Genomic DNA, 15263 nt, shown 5'->3' with positions numbered 1-15263 from the left:
TGCATGGTTTTCCATCCAATTATCACATTGTCAGATTACCCAATTTACATAAATGTAAATACCAATAATGTTCTTAATTATGTTCTGGTTTCTACCTCTTGATCCAATAAACACGTCAGTGCCGATCCATTCTGCACAAACAGGAAGTTGTGTCTATACATTTTTTGAAGAGATGATTTCAACAGCTTTTGTGTGTACGTAGGTGGCTTTCTCAAGACTGCATTTCCCTTGATTTCATTATGTTTTGCAGACCACCTTCGATTTTCCTAAAACGCCAACGTGGACAACTCATAGGAAGAAGATGATCCGCAGATATTTAATTCATGAGATTCCTCCGGTAATTTTGTATACTTTTTAGACAATAGTTCTGAAAGTAGTCGATCACGAGCCAAAAGTGGACCCAGAAAATGACGTACTATGCCACATATGTGCATTGCGCTCTCTTTCCCTCTGCTCTGTGTGCATCTTGCTAACTGGAACTCAAATGGCGAGGGGCTGAAACTCATTGGCTGAAACTCGAATTGCTAGGGGGGGGCGGGCCCAAGTGTGGGAAAATTTAGGGAAAATGGCGCTGCACCACTTCCAGAAAAGAGTCACTTCGTGGCTAATTGAGGAAAGACAGTCATTCTGCTCATAGATTATGCAGATATGGGGCGGCAGGTAGCCTAGTGGTTAGAGCATTGGGCCAGTAACTGAAAGGTTGCTAGATCGAATCCCTGAGCTGACAAGGTAAAAAATGGTCTTTCTGCCCCTGAACAAGGTTGTTCCTAGGCAGTTATTGTAAATAAGAAATTGTTCTTAACTGACTTGCCTAGTTAAATAAATAAAATATGAACTATAGAATCGACACATCCAGCCCAAAGTGGGAGGTTTCAAAAAAGAGACTTACTAGTTGCCAAAGTTCTGGAGCATGTCTAACATGCTTGTGGATGGGTTTTCAATTCACTGAGACTCAAATCGTTTTCCTGTTCCTTTCAGGAACTTATAATGGTTGCTTTGAATAGCTTATCTTTGATGATACCCTAAACCAGGGGTGTCAATTTCATTCCATGGAAGGCCTAGTGTCTGTGGGGTTTTCCTGTCAACTAAGACAACCAGATGGGGAGAGTTCTTTACTAATTAGTGACCTTAATTAATCAATCAAGTACAAGTGAGGAGCAAAAGCCAGCAGACAATCCCTCTGTGGATTGAGTTTGAAACGTGCCCTAAAAGCTCTTCAAAACCTACCACCATAGCGATGTGGCTTTCTGTTTTAATTTCAGCCTGCAACAGTTTGTATCCTGTGCCTACAAGGCTTTGTAGTTGAATTTTAGGAAATTGATTTTAGCGTGGGCTGTGTTGCCCATGCCAACCGAGCAGACTTTATAAAAACCTGGAGCATAAGAGAGAGATGTAGGTGTTTGAGTCGTGATGTGCAGTCAGACCAGAGTGATTCAGTGTGGGTTGCAGGCTGCTGCCAGAGGCTTCAAGCAGCTCACAGAGATATGAGATCATTACACACATACGGAAAACAACTGTCTAACATCTTCATCAAGCCCACTCTCATCTATCAACTGAATCAATGTCCTTTTGCTCATTTTCCTGGTTCTAAGACGCAATCAAGATGGTAACACTATACAAAGTACAAGGTTACATGTTTTTATAGAGGATTTATGTTGTACATGGTCTGAAACAACAGGGACTTTTCACTAAAGGCATGTTTTTTTGTGTTATACTGTTATTACAGCTAAGCCCTTCCTGCAAATAGCAAGGATTCAATCTCATGGTGTCCTTAGTGGTCCCCATGGTGCCATAACAAACCCATGGTTTACATTACAGAGAAAATAACATTGTCTAGGCGCATGCTTTGGCTGTAAACAAATTGTCCTATGTTACCAACATTAGATGGACTGAAAAAAAGCTTAAATCAGATCCCTGATTTATTTTATATGAAAATAATCTGTTCTTCTAACTGCCATTGGTGACCTGTGAGTTGAAAAAAAGCAACAGCTAATGCAGAGATTTCATCACACTCTCTACCTACTAGGCAGCCCCCTGGGACCGTAGCTCTGCTGTCCTATATTACAAAATGTTATACTGAAACACACAGGAATATTGAATACTGATATTGAATACATGATGCATCCAACTAAAAAACAGGCACACAGGCAGCAGATCCACTGTCTGGCACATTGGAAAGGAATAAAGAATATTGAGCTACTTTATTTCCATTTTAACAATGAATCCCTTCCTGCCAGTAGGATCTTGACAAAAAAGTGCCTAGTGAATGTCTACACACTCCCTGCAGTCGTCACATTCTGCTGCTTTAAAAAAAAAAAAAAAAAACATTTATGAAAATTTGTTTTTTTCCCCCCCTACTGACCTACACATCATACTCCACATTTTCAAAGTGAAAGATTTTTTGAATGTTCCAAATTAAAGCAGCAATATGTCACTTTTTGGGCAACCCAACTAAATCCACATAAAATTGAGAGTTTTTATCAGTTTTATTGAAAGCAAGTCCAAGAAGCGGTAGATCTGTTCTATGTGCACTATTTCTATGCTTGCGTTTTTCAGTTTTATTTTTGCATCTTTTACTTTCAGTTTTGTACACTAGCTTCAAACAGCTGAAAATATAATATTTCTGGTTATTGAAAAGGAACTTCACCGCTGTTTAAAATTGTACAATGATTCTCTACACTACGCATTGCTTGTTTTGTCACAAACTGAAATTAGGCAAACTATTAGAATTTTAGTAACCAGGAAATGGCAGAGCGTTTTCTGCATATTGCACCACTATATTTTTTAAAGATTTCTTGATTGTGTACGTCTTCACACCCCTGGGTTAATACTTGGTGGAAGCACCTTTGGCAGCCATTACAGCTGTGAAAAATGTTGAATTAAGAGTCTATCAACTTTACACTACTCTTAGGGCAACAAACATGGTAGGGCAATATTGGGCAAAAAGAAAATGTCCTCTCACTGTCAACTGCGTTTATTTTCAGCAAACTTAGCATGTGTAAATATTTGTATGAACATAACAAGATTCAATAGCTGAGACATAAACTGAACAAGTTCCACAGACATGTTACTAACAGAAATTGAATAATGTGACCCTGAACAAAGGAGGGGGGGGGTCATCAAAATCAAAAGTAACAGTCGGTATCTGGTGTGGCCAAAAGCTGCATTAAGTACTGCAGTGCATCTCCTCCTCATGGACTACACCAAAAGGCACCTGCAAGTTCTCAGACATTTCTGCGGGGAATGGCCCTAGCCCTCACCCTCCGATCCAACAGGTCCCAGGCGTGCTCAATGGGATTGAGATCCGGGCTCTTTGCTGGCCATGGCAGAACGCTGACATTCCTGTCTTGCAGGAAATCATGCACATAACGAGCAGTATGGCAGGTGGCATTGTCATGCTGGAGGGTCATGTCAGGATGAGCCTGCAGAAAGGGTACCACATGAGGGAGGAGGATGTCTTCCCTGTAATGCACAGCATTGAGATTGCCTGCAATGACAACAAGCTCAGTCCGATGATGCTGTGACACACCGCCCCAGACCATGACAGACCCTCCACCTCCAAATCGATCCCGCTCCAGAGTAGAGGTCGACCGATTATGATTTGTCAACGCTGATACCGATTATTGGAGGACCAAAAAAAGCCAATACAGATTAATGGGACGATTTTTATATGTTTGTAATAATGACAATTACAACAATACTGAATGAACAATGAACACTTTTAACTTAATATAATACATCAAATCTATTTAGTCTCAAATAAATAATGAAACATGTTCAGTTTGGTTTAAATAATGCAAAAACACAGTGTTGGAGAAGAAAGTAAAATTGCAATATGTGCCATGTAAAAAAGCTAACGTTTAAGTTCCTTGCTCAGAACATGAGAACATATGAAAGCTGGTGGTTCAATATTCCCAGTTCTTCAATATTCCCAGTTAAGACGTTTTAGGTTGGAATTATGACGCGTCGACTATTTCTCTCTATACCATTTGTATTTCATATACCTTTGACTATTGGTTGTTCTTATAGGCACTTTAGTATTGCCAGTCTAATTTCGGGAGGTGAAAGGCTGTAACTCAAACATCGCTGTGCATCAACCATTCCTAAGAGCTGCTGGCAAAAGCAGTAAAGTGCTATTTGAATAAATGCGTACGACCCTTCTGCTGCCTACCAACGCTCAGTCAGACTGCTCTATCAAATCATAGACTTAACTATAATATAATAAACACAGAAATAGCAGCCTTTGGTAATTAATATGGTTCAATACGGAAACTATCATTTCAAAAACAAAACTTTTATTCTTTCAGTGAAATACGGAACCGTTCCGTATTTTATCAAACGGGTGGCAACCCTAAGTCTAAATATTGCTGTTACATTGCACAACCTTAAATGTTGTCATAATTATGTAAAATTCTGGCAAATTAGTTCACAGTTCACAACGAGCCAGGCGTCCCAAACTGCTGCATATACCCTGACTCTGCTTGCACTGAACGCAAGAGAAGTGACACAATTTCCCTAGTTAATATTGCCTGCAAATATGAATTTCTTTTAACTAAATATGCATGTTTAAAAATATATATACTTCTGTGTATTGATTTTAAGAAAGGTGTTGATGTTTATGGTTTGGTACATCTGTGCAAAGATTGTGCTTTTTTCACGAATGCGCTTTTGTTAAATCATCACCCGTTTAGCGAAGTTGAAGTAGGCTGTGATTCAATGCTAAATTAACAGGCACCGCATTGATTATATGCAACGCAGGATAAGCTAGTTAACCTAGTAATATCATCAACCATGTGTAGTTAACTAGTGATTATGTGACGATTGATTTTTTAAAAATAAAGATACGTTTGAATGCTAGCTAGCAACTTAGCATGGCTCCTTGCAGCCACAGGGTCCTTTTGACGCTGCACTCGCGTAACAGGTGGTCAGCCTGACATGCAGTTTCCTAGTGGATTGCAATGTAATTGGCCATAATCGGTATCCAAAAAGGCCGATTACGATTGTTATGAAAACTTGAAATCGGCCCTAATTAATAGGTCTTGCTGATTAATCGGTCGACCTCTACTCCAGAGTACAAGCCTTGGTGTAATGCTAATTCCGACGATAATCGCGAATCCAACCATCACCTCTGGTGAGACAAAACCGCGACTCGTCAGTGAAGAGCACTTTTTGCCAGTCCTGTCTGGTCCCGCGACGGTGGGTTTGTGCCCATAGGCGACGTTGTTGCCGGTGATGTCTGGTGAGGACCTGCCTTACAACAGGCCTAGAAGACCTCAGTCCAGCCTCTCTCAGCCTATTGCGGACAGTCTGAGCACTGATGGAGGGATTGTGCATTCCTGGTGTAACTTGGGCAGTTGTTGTTGCCATCCTGTACCTGTCCCGCAGGTCTGATGCTCAGATGTACCGATCCTGTGCAGGTGTTGTTACACGTGGTCTGCCACTGTGAGGACGATCAGCTGTCTCCCTGTCTCCCTGTAGCGCTGTCTTAGGCGTCTCACAGTACGGACAGCACGTTCACGCAGATGAGCAGGGACCCTGGGCATCTTTCTTTTGGTGTTTTTCAGGGTCAGTAGAAAGGCCTTTTTAGTGTCCTAAGTTTTTCTAACTGTGACCTTAATTGCGGCAGGTAGCCTAGTGGTAAGAGCATTGGACAAGTAACTGAAAGGTTGCTAGATCGAACCCCCGAGCTGGCAAGGTAAAAATCTGTCGTTCTGCCCCTGAACAAGGCAGTTAACCCACTCTTCCTAGGCCGTCATTGTAAATAAGAATTTGTTCTCAACTGACTTGCCTAGTTAAATAAAAAGGTCAAATAAAATAATTGCCTACCGTCTGTAAGCTGTTAATGACCGTTCCACAGGTGCATGTTCATTAATTGTATATGGTTCATTGAACAAGCATGTGAAACAGTGTTTAAACCCTTTACATGATCTGTGAAATTATTTGGATTTTTACTAATTATCTTTGAAAGACAGGGTCCTGAAAAAGGGACGTTTCTTTTTTTGCTGAGATTATATCACGGTATGACTGACTGCATTTTATATTTTTGAATAATGATGCTTTATGAGTAGTGAGTGACCCTAGGGTGGCAACACATCCATTGAAATCACTTAGAATGTGTTCTTCTCCACTCCGTTTTTTTACTGTTCAATTTAACCAAAAATTATTTTCGGCATTTACTACACTCATTTGAGGTCATGTCCACACTGCCACATAGGTCTGCACAATGGCAATCAATCTAGGCCTTATTTTTAACCAAATGTTGCAATTGCAATTTGACTTGCAATTTAGAGCAAAACTATTTGGTGAACTGTTGCAACGTGTTAAGTGTTTCCTAAGTGACCCTATAATATTTGGCTATAATACTTCATGTAGCTAACATATTCATGCTTTGCATATTCCTCTTCGATTTAGAAGATACTGTCGCACAAACAACATACTGATTTAGGTCTATCCCATCACTGGTATTATCAGGCTGTATAGCCAGTTACGCTTGTTCTGTCTCAGTACATTAATTAGCAAGCTAGCCAGTTAACTAGCGATTAGCATTAGCGGCTAACACGATTTAGGCCCAACTTGCTAAGAAAAGACAAACTAGCTGTTTGCAGATGTAAGAAACACAAACTAAGTGTAATTATAGAACGTTTGGGGGAAAAAATGGACGTTACACATGGTGTATCACATTTAACAAACCAAACATTCAAACACTGTTTGTAGAAGGTAACATAAAAACCAAAACTGGTCCGTGCCTCAATACCAGTATTTCGTAAAATATGGTATACTGCCCAGCCCTACAATATGGCAAAGAAATTTACTTTTTGGCCTAAATTCAAACAAACACACACACATGTTTGGGTCAAATCTAATACAACACAGAGTGAAGCAGATCCTCGACTTTGGCGATGTCATTTACAAAATAGCCCCCAACACTCTACTCAACAAATTGGATGCAGTCTATCACAGTGCCATCCGTTTTGTCACCAAAGCCCCATATACTACCCACCACTGCGACCTGTACAGCCTCATTGGCTGGCCCTCACTTCATACTTGTCTCCAAACCCACTGGCTTCAGGTCATCTACAAGTCTCTGATAGGTAAGGCCCCGCCTTATCTCAGCTCACTGGTCACCATAGCGGCACCCACCCGTAGCACGTGCTCCAGCAGGTACATCTCTCTAGTCACCCCCAAAGCCAATTCCTCCTTGGCTGCCTTTCCTTCCAGTTCTCTGCTGCCAATGACTGGAATTAATTGCAAAAATCACTGAAGCTGGAGACTCTTACCTCCCTCACTAGCTTTAAGCACCAGCTGTCTGAGCAGCTCACAGATCACTGCACCTGTACATAGCACATCTGTAAATAGCCCATCCAACTACCTCATCTCCATACTGTATTTATTTATTTATCTTGCTCCTTTGCAACCCTGTATCTCTACTTGCACATTAATTTTCTGCACATCAATCACTCTAGTGTCTAATTGGTAAATTGTAATTACTTCGTCACCATGGCCTATTTATTGCCTTACCTCCCTTTTCTTACCTCATTTGCACACACTGTATATAGATTTTCTTCAACTGTATTATTGGCTGTATGTTTTTGTTTATTCCATGTGTAACTCTGTGTTGTTGTATGTGTCGAACGGCTTTGCTTTATTTTTGGCCAGGTCGCAGTTGTAAATGAGAACTTGTTCTCAACTTGCCTACCTGGCTAAATAAAGGTGAAATAAATAAAACACTTTAAAAAAAACTGTGTATTTTCAAATATTGTGTTGGCAGCATCATGTTAAGGGTATGCTTGTCACCGGCAAGGACTGGGGAGTTTGTCAGGATCAAAAGAAATAGGGAGCAAAGCCCAGGTAAAAGGTTAGAGGAAAACCCTCCTCACTCTACCCCCAGATAGTTTAATTTTTCATTGTGAAAATGACACAAATGTTCATGCCAAAGACACACCAGCATGGCTTTCTACAAGGGGTTGAGTGTTCAGTTTCAGTCCTGACGTAAATGTCCTATAAAGTCTGAGATGTTTGAACATTTCTGTCCATCATTGCTTCGCAACCAAATTTACTGAGCTTGAGCAAGGCACTGTGCCTTCAGAAAGTATTCATACCCCTTAACTTATTCTACATTTTGTTGTGTTATGGCCAAATGATTTATTTTTAAAATATTATTACTTTATCACCCATCTACACACACAATACCCCATAATTACAAAGTGAAAACATGTTTTTAGAAATATTTGCACATTTATTGAATATTAAATACAGAAATAGCTAATTTGCTATGACACTTTAAATTGAGCTCAGGTGCATACAATTTCCTTTGATCATCCATGAGACGTCACTACAACTTGGAGTCCACCTGTGGCCAATTCAATTGTTTGTACATGATAGTTTGGAAACACTGCCTATATAAAGTCCCATAGTTGACAGTACCAAAGCAGAACCTATACCATAAAGTCCAAGGAACTGTCTGTAGATCTCTGAGATTGAATTGTGATGAGGCATACAAGGTATAAAACAATTTCTAAAAGTGTTGAAGGTTTCCAAGAGCACAGTGGTCTCCATCAAAGGGGAAACTGAAAAGAATACGGAACTACCCAGACTGCCTAGAGCTGGCTATCCGCCCAAACTGAGCAACAGGGCAGGAAGGACCTTGGTCAGGGAGGTGACTAAGAACCCAATGACCACTCTGACAGAACTACAGAGTTCCTTGTTTGAGATGGTAGAACCTTCCAGAAGGACAACAGTCACTACAGCACTTTACCAATTTGAACTTTATGGGAGAGTGGCCAGACAGAAGCCACACCTGAGAAAAAAGCACGACAGCAAACCTGAAGTTTGCAAAAAAGGATTGTGAAAGACTAAGTGCATAAGGAAAAAGATTCTGTGGTCTGATGAGACGAAAATATGATTATTTTGCTTGAATGCAAAGCGCTATGTCTGGAGAAAACCAATCACAGTTCATCAACCATCCAACACCATCATTACCATGAAACAGTGTTGTGTTCGAGACCACCTAAAGTGAGACAGATTCAAGACCAAGGCCGGGGCAAATCGAATCCAAGTCAAGACCAAGACCGGAGGAGGGGCGAGACAGAGACCAGAAGAATGCGAGCCCAATTTAAGACCATGATTGTAATTGTGTCAAATCACCACCATAAGAGTTCAAAATGTCCAGTATTTCTATATTCATATTTCAGAACATATGTATTCTTTAGAAATTCGGAAATTGTGAAAAAAATGTATGCTGAGGGAAAATAGAGCCACTCTACAAATTATTGCTAACCCCAAACACAGTGGGGAACAATGGGCTTTCTACAACCTTCAGAGAAGGGCGAAGGATTTATAAAATAATGATTATAATAATGATAATTATATTATTTTCAATGCTGTTCTGATTTAATCTCAAGTTTTTACTAAAACCTATGGAAACTTCTGCCTTCTTGAAGGCCAACAAGTCATTGTGCAATAGGGAGCAGTAGTTTTCCCACGGTCCAGCTAGCTAGCTTTTGTTGTCGGCTAGTTTGTAGCGGCTGTAGCAGGTGTTATTAAAGAGGATGTTGTTGCTAATTTGTTATCTTCTCTCTTTTCAAGAAGAACTTTCAACAAGAAGTTAAGTTTCAAATGATCATCACCTGGTGAGTGGAACTTTGTTTTATTGCAACGCCCTTGCTGTTAGCCATTTCTTTGAAAATAACTTGTGTGTGTGAAACACTGTTGCATTTAAAGTGGAACTGACAGCATTTTATCAACATAAAATCTTATTGAAATGTGTTCATATACAACCTCAGAAATCAAATAAAAACATATGTCTCGTCCAGTACCGGAGTCTACACAGACCAGTGTGCTATAGCCAATCAGATCTACAATAGACCTTTATACAAATAAGTAATTTGCAACATGGGCCTGCCATCATTCACTTTGAACTAGACTGCGTTTACAGGCAGTTGCAACAGCACGACATTACATCATTAGAACGCATTTGCCAAAAGCCACAAAATACACCTGAATGGATTTCTACAAATATGTAAACACCACGGGAGTCCTCTTAAATTTGGGAACTTTACAGTCCTATTGATCAAACAACCATGAAAAGGTAGACTCTCGCTCTCCCTCAGTTATGCATATCAACAAGATCAACTACTAATGCTAGCCAGAGCAAGATGAGCTCAAATCTAACAAAGGAACATTAGACAAACACTCTGAAATTTCAGCTAATTGACCGTCACAATTGCACTGATAAATGATGGGGAATTATGGCCTACTCGTCCTTCTGCAGCTTGTCAGCCAATGCATGCTTGTCCCAACCAAATCACTCAAGCTGACTGGCTAAAGTTGGCTAGCTAGCTACTTCCAGACACAAATGAGAGAACATCTCAGTCTGACCTTTTCACCCGCTGTAGCAGAGCTGGTTAAGTTGTGTTTTTGTATTATTTTAATTGGGACCTACTGGCTTATTATGTCCAAGTGTATGGACTGCTTATCCTTTAACATCATGTTGTGTGTGACTGCTGTCTTTCCATCGGCCCTATGCAGTGGTGCCTGGAGAAGTGGGTATACTCTAATTTTGCCAAAAAGTCCCCCCCCCCTCCTTAAACCACATCAATCTGATTGGGGGGGGCCTGTCAGGGCCTGGCTCCCCAAGCCCGATACATAACTAGGCCCCTGACGCAAACAGCACATGACAGTTGCACATCACAAATAGCCTACTAACCAACACTTCGGACTTAACTTTTTCCATACCTGGTTTGCATACCCATTGTTGCCTTAGTTAGCATTTACTGGTAGATATAAGTTCAAACATCTTTGCTACCGTACCAGCTACCGATGTCATTCTTCGGTGAGCTGCTCCATGCCAAAACCAGTTGAGAGATGCACACTCTTGCTGCCTGCAGATGATATTCCGTTGAAACTAGGCTATGTGAATATATTTCACATGCTTTGTGATTGTGTAGGTTACTTTGTGCATGATTTCCCTGTTGTTCTACATAATTGATAAATCGTATACCTCCACTTCACTATTTTGATATGCATCAGTAGGGAATACGAAGTGAGTATAAGCAATGCTCACTGAAAAAGTGGGTATACGGCTTATACCTGCATATACCCTCCATTGGCCCTTTGTGTTTAACAGAAAGTGCACTCTCCTACATGAGTCGGCTGGTATTACGGTTGCTGTCCTTTCAGAATCACCAACCTGTCACACACTGAAGGCCTATGTCTATAATAGATATAAAAGGCTGTTAATATTGTATACATTTGGCCTGGCGAGGCTGTTTTATGCGCTGACTGAATGGATGCTGATAATTATGAGTTGAGAAAATCTGCAAGGAAGAATGGGAGAAAATCCCCAAATCCAAAGGTGCAAAGCTGATATAGACATACCCAAGACGAGTCAAAGCTGTAATCACCGTGCTTCTACAAAGTAATAACTCAGTTGTGTTCAATTCGATATTTCTTTGATTTTATTTTCAATAAATCTGCAAACAATTAAATATATATATATATATTCAGGCTGTAACAACAAAATGTATGAATACTTTCTGCAGGCACTGTCTGTTGTAATGGCTGCCAAAAAGTGCTTCCACCAAGTATTAACTCAGGGGTGTGAGGACATACACAAATCAAGACATTAATTAATCATGACACTTTGAAAATGTGTAGATAAAAAATAATTTAAAAAATGTAATCCTTTTTAGATTAAATTTTAAGGCAGCAAAATGTGAAGATGTGTGCCAAGGGTGTGTAGACTTTCACTAGGCACTGTACTTTTGAGCCTTGCACCTAATACTATGATGACCTAAATCTATAAATGATTTACTTCTTTAGGTTATTTATTGTGTGAGAGTATACACATTCTCCTAAGACTGCCTTGATATTTACTGTAACTACTAGTGGTGACGCAACCGTGGTGTGTGTAGTGTCATTGACAGTGTAGTAGTCCTTACCTCATGAGACAGGTAGAAGGCAGCGATCCCCAAGGGCCAGAAGCAACACAGCATGGAGAAGACGCTCAGGCCCAAGTGGTCCCTTGGTGGCATCATGAGAAAGTTGTCTTCACTCTCTGAGTCGCTCGAGTACTCGCTCTGTGAAAGCACAGAGAGTGACTACTTTAGATGCAGGTCAAGAAAAGGTCAGAGGTTTACAGAAGACTGCACTATATCGCAGCATATGGTGGTCTTGCTGATGTGTTGTTGAAATAAATGTTCATTCTCTTTACTTCAGATGGCTCTGGTTTTCCGCACCTCAACACATTTGTTCAGGCACTGAGTTTGCACCGCTGTGCTCTCTAGCAGTCGATTTGCACCGAGAGGGCACTGTACATATGTTCAACCAGACTGGGGCACGACCAGTCATGCCAATTGGACAATGATGGGAAAACTCAAACCTGGGTCCAACGACTGCCAAGCCAATACAGGGTATCTCAAACCGGTCTGGGCTACCCCCGAATTCACAACATTATACTTCCATGGTTGGTTTCATTGACTCTCCCAAATTGCTCCTAAATTGACCTATTCTTTTTAGCTACAATCAGCTTGAGCAAACCTAGTGGATCACGCTTGAAATACCTGTAAAAGCAAAATGCCCCCAAAAAAGCTTGGCCCAAATTATGAGGGCATTCTTGCCCTGGAGGGTGGATTAGTAAGACACTACAAATCATTGCACCTCCTCAGACTTGCTGATTAACTTCAGATGGGTACTGAACAAGACGCCAAAAATGTATTATTCACTAATCTCATTCCACACACAGTGCCTAAATCTGACGCTAATAAAAAGGTCAGAGGGCACAGTAAATTATAAGATATTGAAAGGGCTTAAATAGTAACCTAGACAGCCTATGTAAATTTGGAAGGTTTAGACATGTTTTACTCCAAAAGTACTATAAGAACATAATCTATAAGCAGAATTCCTGTCTTACCTCAATTAGCCACAAAATCCCTAGTTGGAAAGTGACAGTTTACTGGAGGCTGTGCAGCACCATTTTGCCAAAAATTTCCCCCAGGTGGGCCAGCCTCCAAGCAATTTCAGTTACAGCCAATGAGCTTTAGCCCCTTGCTATTCGAGTGACAGCTAGCAAGATGCACACACAGCAGAGTGAAAAACAGAGCAATAACGGTGTGCACATATCTACACTTGACGTAGTATGCAATTTTCGGGGACCACTTTTGGCTTGTGAAGGCCGGCTACTGGCTAAGTATAGAAAACTACCAGAGAATCTCTAAGTATGAGGTACAGTATGTGCAATACATTTTAAGGATGGTCGTCATCTACAAATATTCTGTTGGGAACCTCACATATGATTAAATTGCTGTGTATTTCAAACAACCCACGTTGAGAATCCAAGGAGCTACTTTTGTAGTGAATAAAAGGCCAAATGAAGCAGGGGAGGTATTTTTTGCTTTCTCTAGAATTTTACAACATACTGTAACAAAGATCATATTTATTAAGAATGAGCTATAAAAATGTTGCATACCTTGACTGCTCCAGTGACAACCACCAGAAACCATGGCAACACCAGAAACCAACAATTTAGTGTGGACTCAAATGTTTCCTATAAACATTTAGTATTAAAATAACTAGTCTTTGAAGGTCACATAGACCCAGGGATAGGGAAACAATATATCCACAAGACAGCCACCTGAGCCCACATAATGTACATGTTTTTTCCTGCCTGGTCTGTCCTGAGGCCTATTGAGCAGGGAAATGCCTGCTGAATCAGAGGTGGTGAGACATCTTAAAGAACCCAAGAGATCCTTCTCCTTCAAACAAAAACCTCAGAAATCCATCTGGTCCATTATTATTTGTCTCTAAATGCAATAACACAAACGTCTAACCATTCAGCAATATATTCATGCGTTTCTTACATTTCTTACAGTGTAATGTGTTATGATAAAAGACAGAGCCCTAAGCCTTACCTCCAGGTCCTGGAACTCATCATCGTCATAGGACAGGGTCTGGATCTTTGCATCCTCCACAGACATGTCCAGGAACTTGCCATCGGCAAACATCAGCGTATCCTTGGAGGCGGCAGAGGAACCGGATGCCAAGTCCTCTATGAAGGTGGTCTCACAGCAATCCCCGACTCCTCCATCCCCCCAGGCCCGCAGCGTGTTCTCAGAGTACAGGATCAGGTCGGGCCTGAAGCATGGGTCCATGCCCTGGGGCAGAGCGCTGGGGTTGAGCAGCTGTGGGTGTTCACCTCCTCTGCCCACTCCCTGGCCATTCTGCTCCTGCTGGGGGGATAGGTTGACCACCATGTGACCCTGGTATTGTGACCCCGAGTACACTGACACCAGCCCTTCCTTAGTCTCCACCATCAAGCTGTGGGTATTGATCAGTCCGTTGTGCTTGCAAGAGCCCAGCCCTGCATCCCCTCCTCCCCTGGCTGGAGAAGTTGTCCCCTGGGCGGGGTACTCAGCCTCCACAGCCTGGCTGGAGCACGACCCTGCTCCCTGTCCACCCTCCATCCCGACTTACAGAGCTGGATTGTTTGGTCAAATCCCCTCCTCTTTAAAGGCCTCTCTCATAGGGGCCTTGGGTTGGGGAAGGCATGGGATGGTAGGCTGCACTCTCCTGTGGGAGGTCAGATTAAAATGGCTTATCAGATAAAAAAGGGCTTTTGTATTCGATTTACATTGTTGTTTTTTCCTCCATCAAAAGCAGTATAAAACACAGACAGAGCTTAAAGCCTGTACATGCTTCCTCTATTCATGTTACTGAATTGGTAATTCAGATGAGAAAAACAGAGTTTTTTGAGGGGGTTTAATCAGTGATTGGCTTTCTGCCTATTTTCGTGTAATCTTGCACTCAGTTGTAAATGTATTTAATTGTGCGGAGTTATTTTGGTAAATCCAGCTCAGTCAGAAACATGGTCAGGTAAAGGGGTTACCAAAAGTGAAGAGTGTTTTATCAATTAACATCCGCCATCTCTATGAAGATTTAATTGCACAGCTGCCAGTTACAAAACATCAACCCTGCCAAGCATTAAATCCTGAGAGGTTTGGTGCTGCCTAAGGCACTTTAACTCCCAGGCCTACATCACATTGCATTTCATCTGGTGGGGTGTGTACCAACAAATGCATTTTGTTGGCAAACACATACATGACTGCATGTGCACATGCACACACCTCACCCCCCTCATTCCCTCTCAGCCCTGCAAGCTTTTGGTCCTCAACCATGCCAAAATAGTCCCTGCGTAAGCAGTAACGTTGCATGTCAGAGCCATAGTTTCCACCATTGCATTATCTATCTGCATGCTATACCTTGCCAAG

General features: G+C 41.3%; 1 protein-coding gene across 1 annotated transcript in view; it reads right to left on the bottom strand.

Annotated features, from left to right (window-relative positions):
• Window positions 1-15263, bottom strand: part of LOC109888767 (synapse differentiation-inducing gene protein 1) — a 47729-nt gene that overhangs the window by 20898 nt on the left and 11568 nt on the right. The window contains exons 2-3 of the mRNA XM_020479941.2: window positions 13908-14565; window positions 11940-12077 (exon numbers count right to left, since the gene is read on the bottom strand). Of these exons, the coding sequence (XP_020335530.1) occupies window positions 11940-12077; window positions 13908-14459 (690 nt within the window). The 5' untranslated portion in view covers window positions 14460-14565. The remainder of the gene's footprint in view (window positions 1-11939; window positions 12078-13907; window positions 14566-15263) is intronic.

This window comes from Oncorhynchus kisutch, linkage group LG4, assembly GCF_002021735.2.
Source record: "Oncorhynchus kisutch isolate 150728-3 linkage group LG4, Okis_V2, whole genome shotgun sequence".
NCBI lineage: Eukaryota > Metazoa > Chordata > Actinopteri > Salmoniformes > Salmonidae > Oncorhynchus > Oncorhynchus kisutch.
This window is presented reverse-complemented; position numbering and strand designations above follow the sequence as displayed.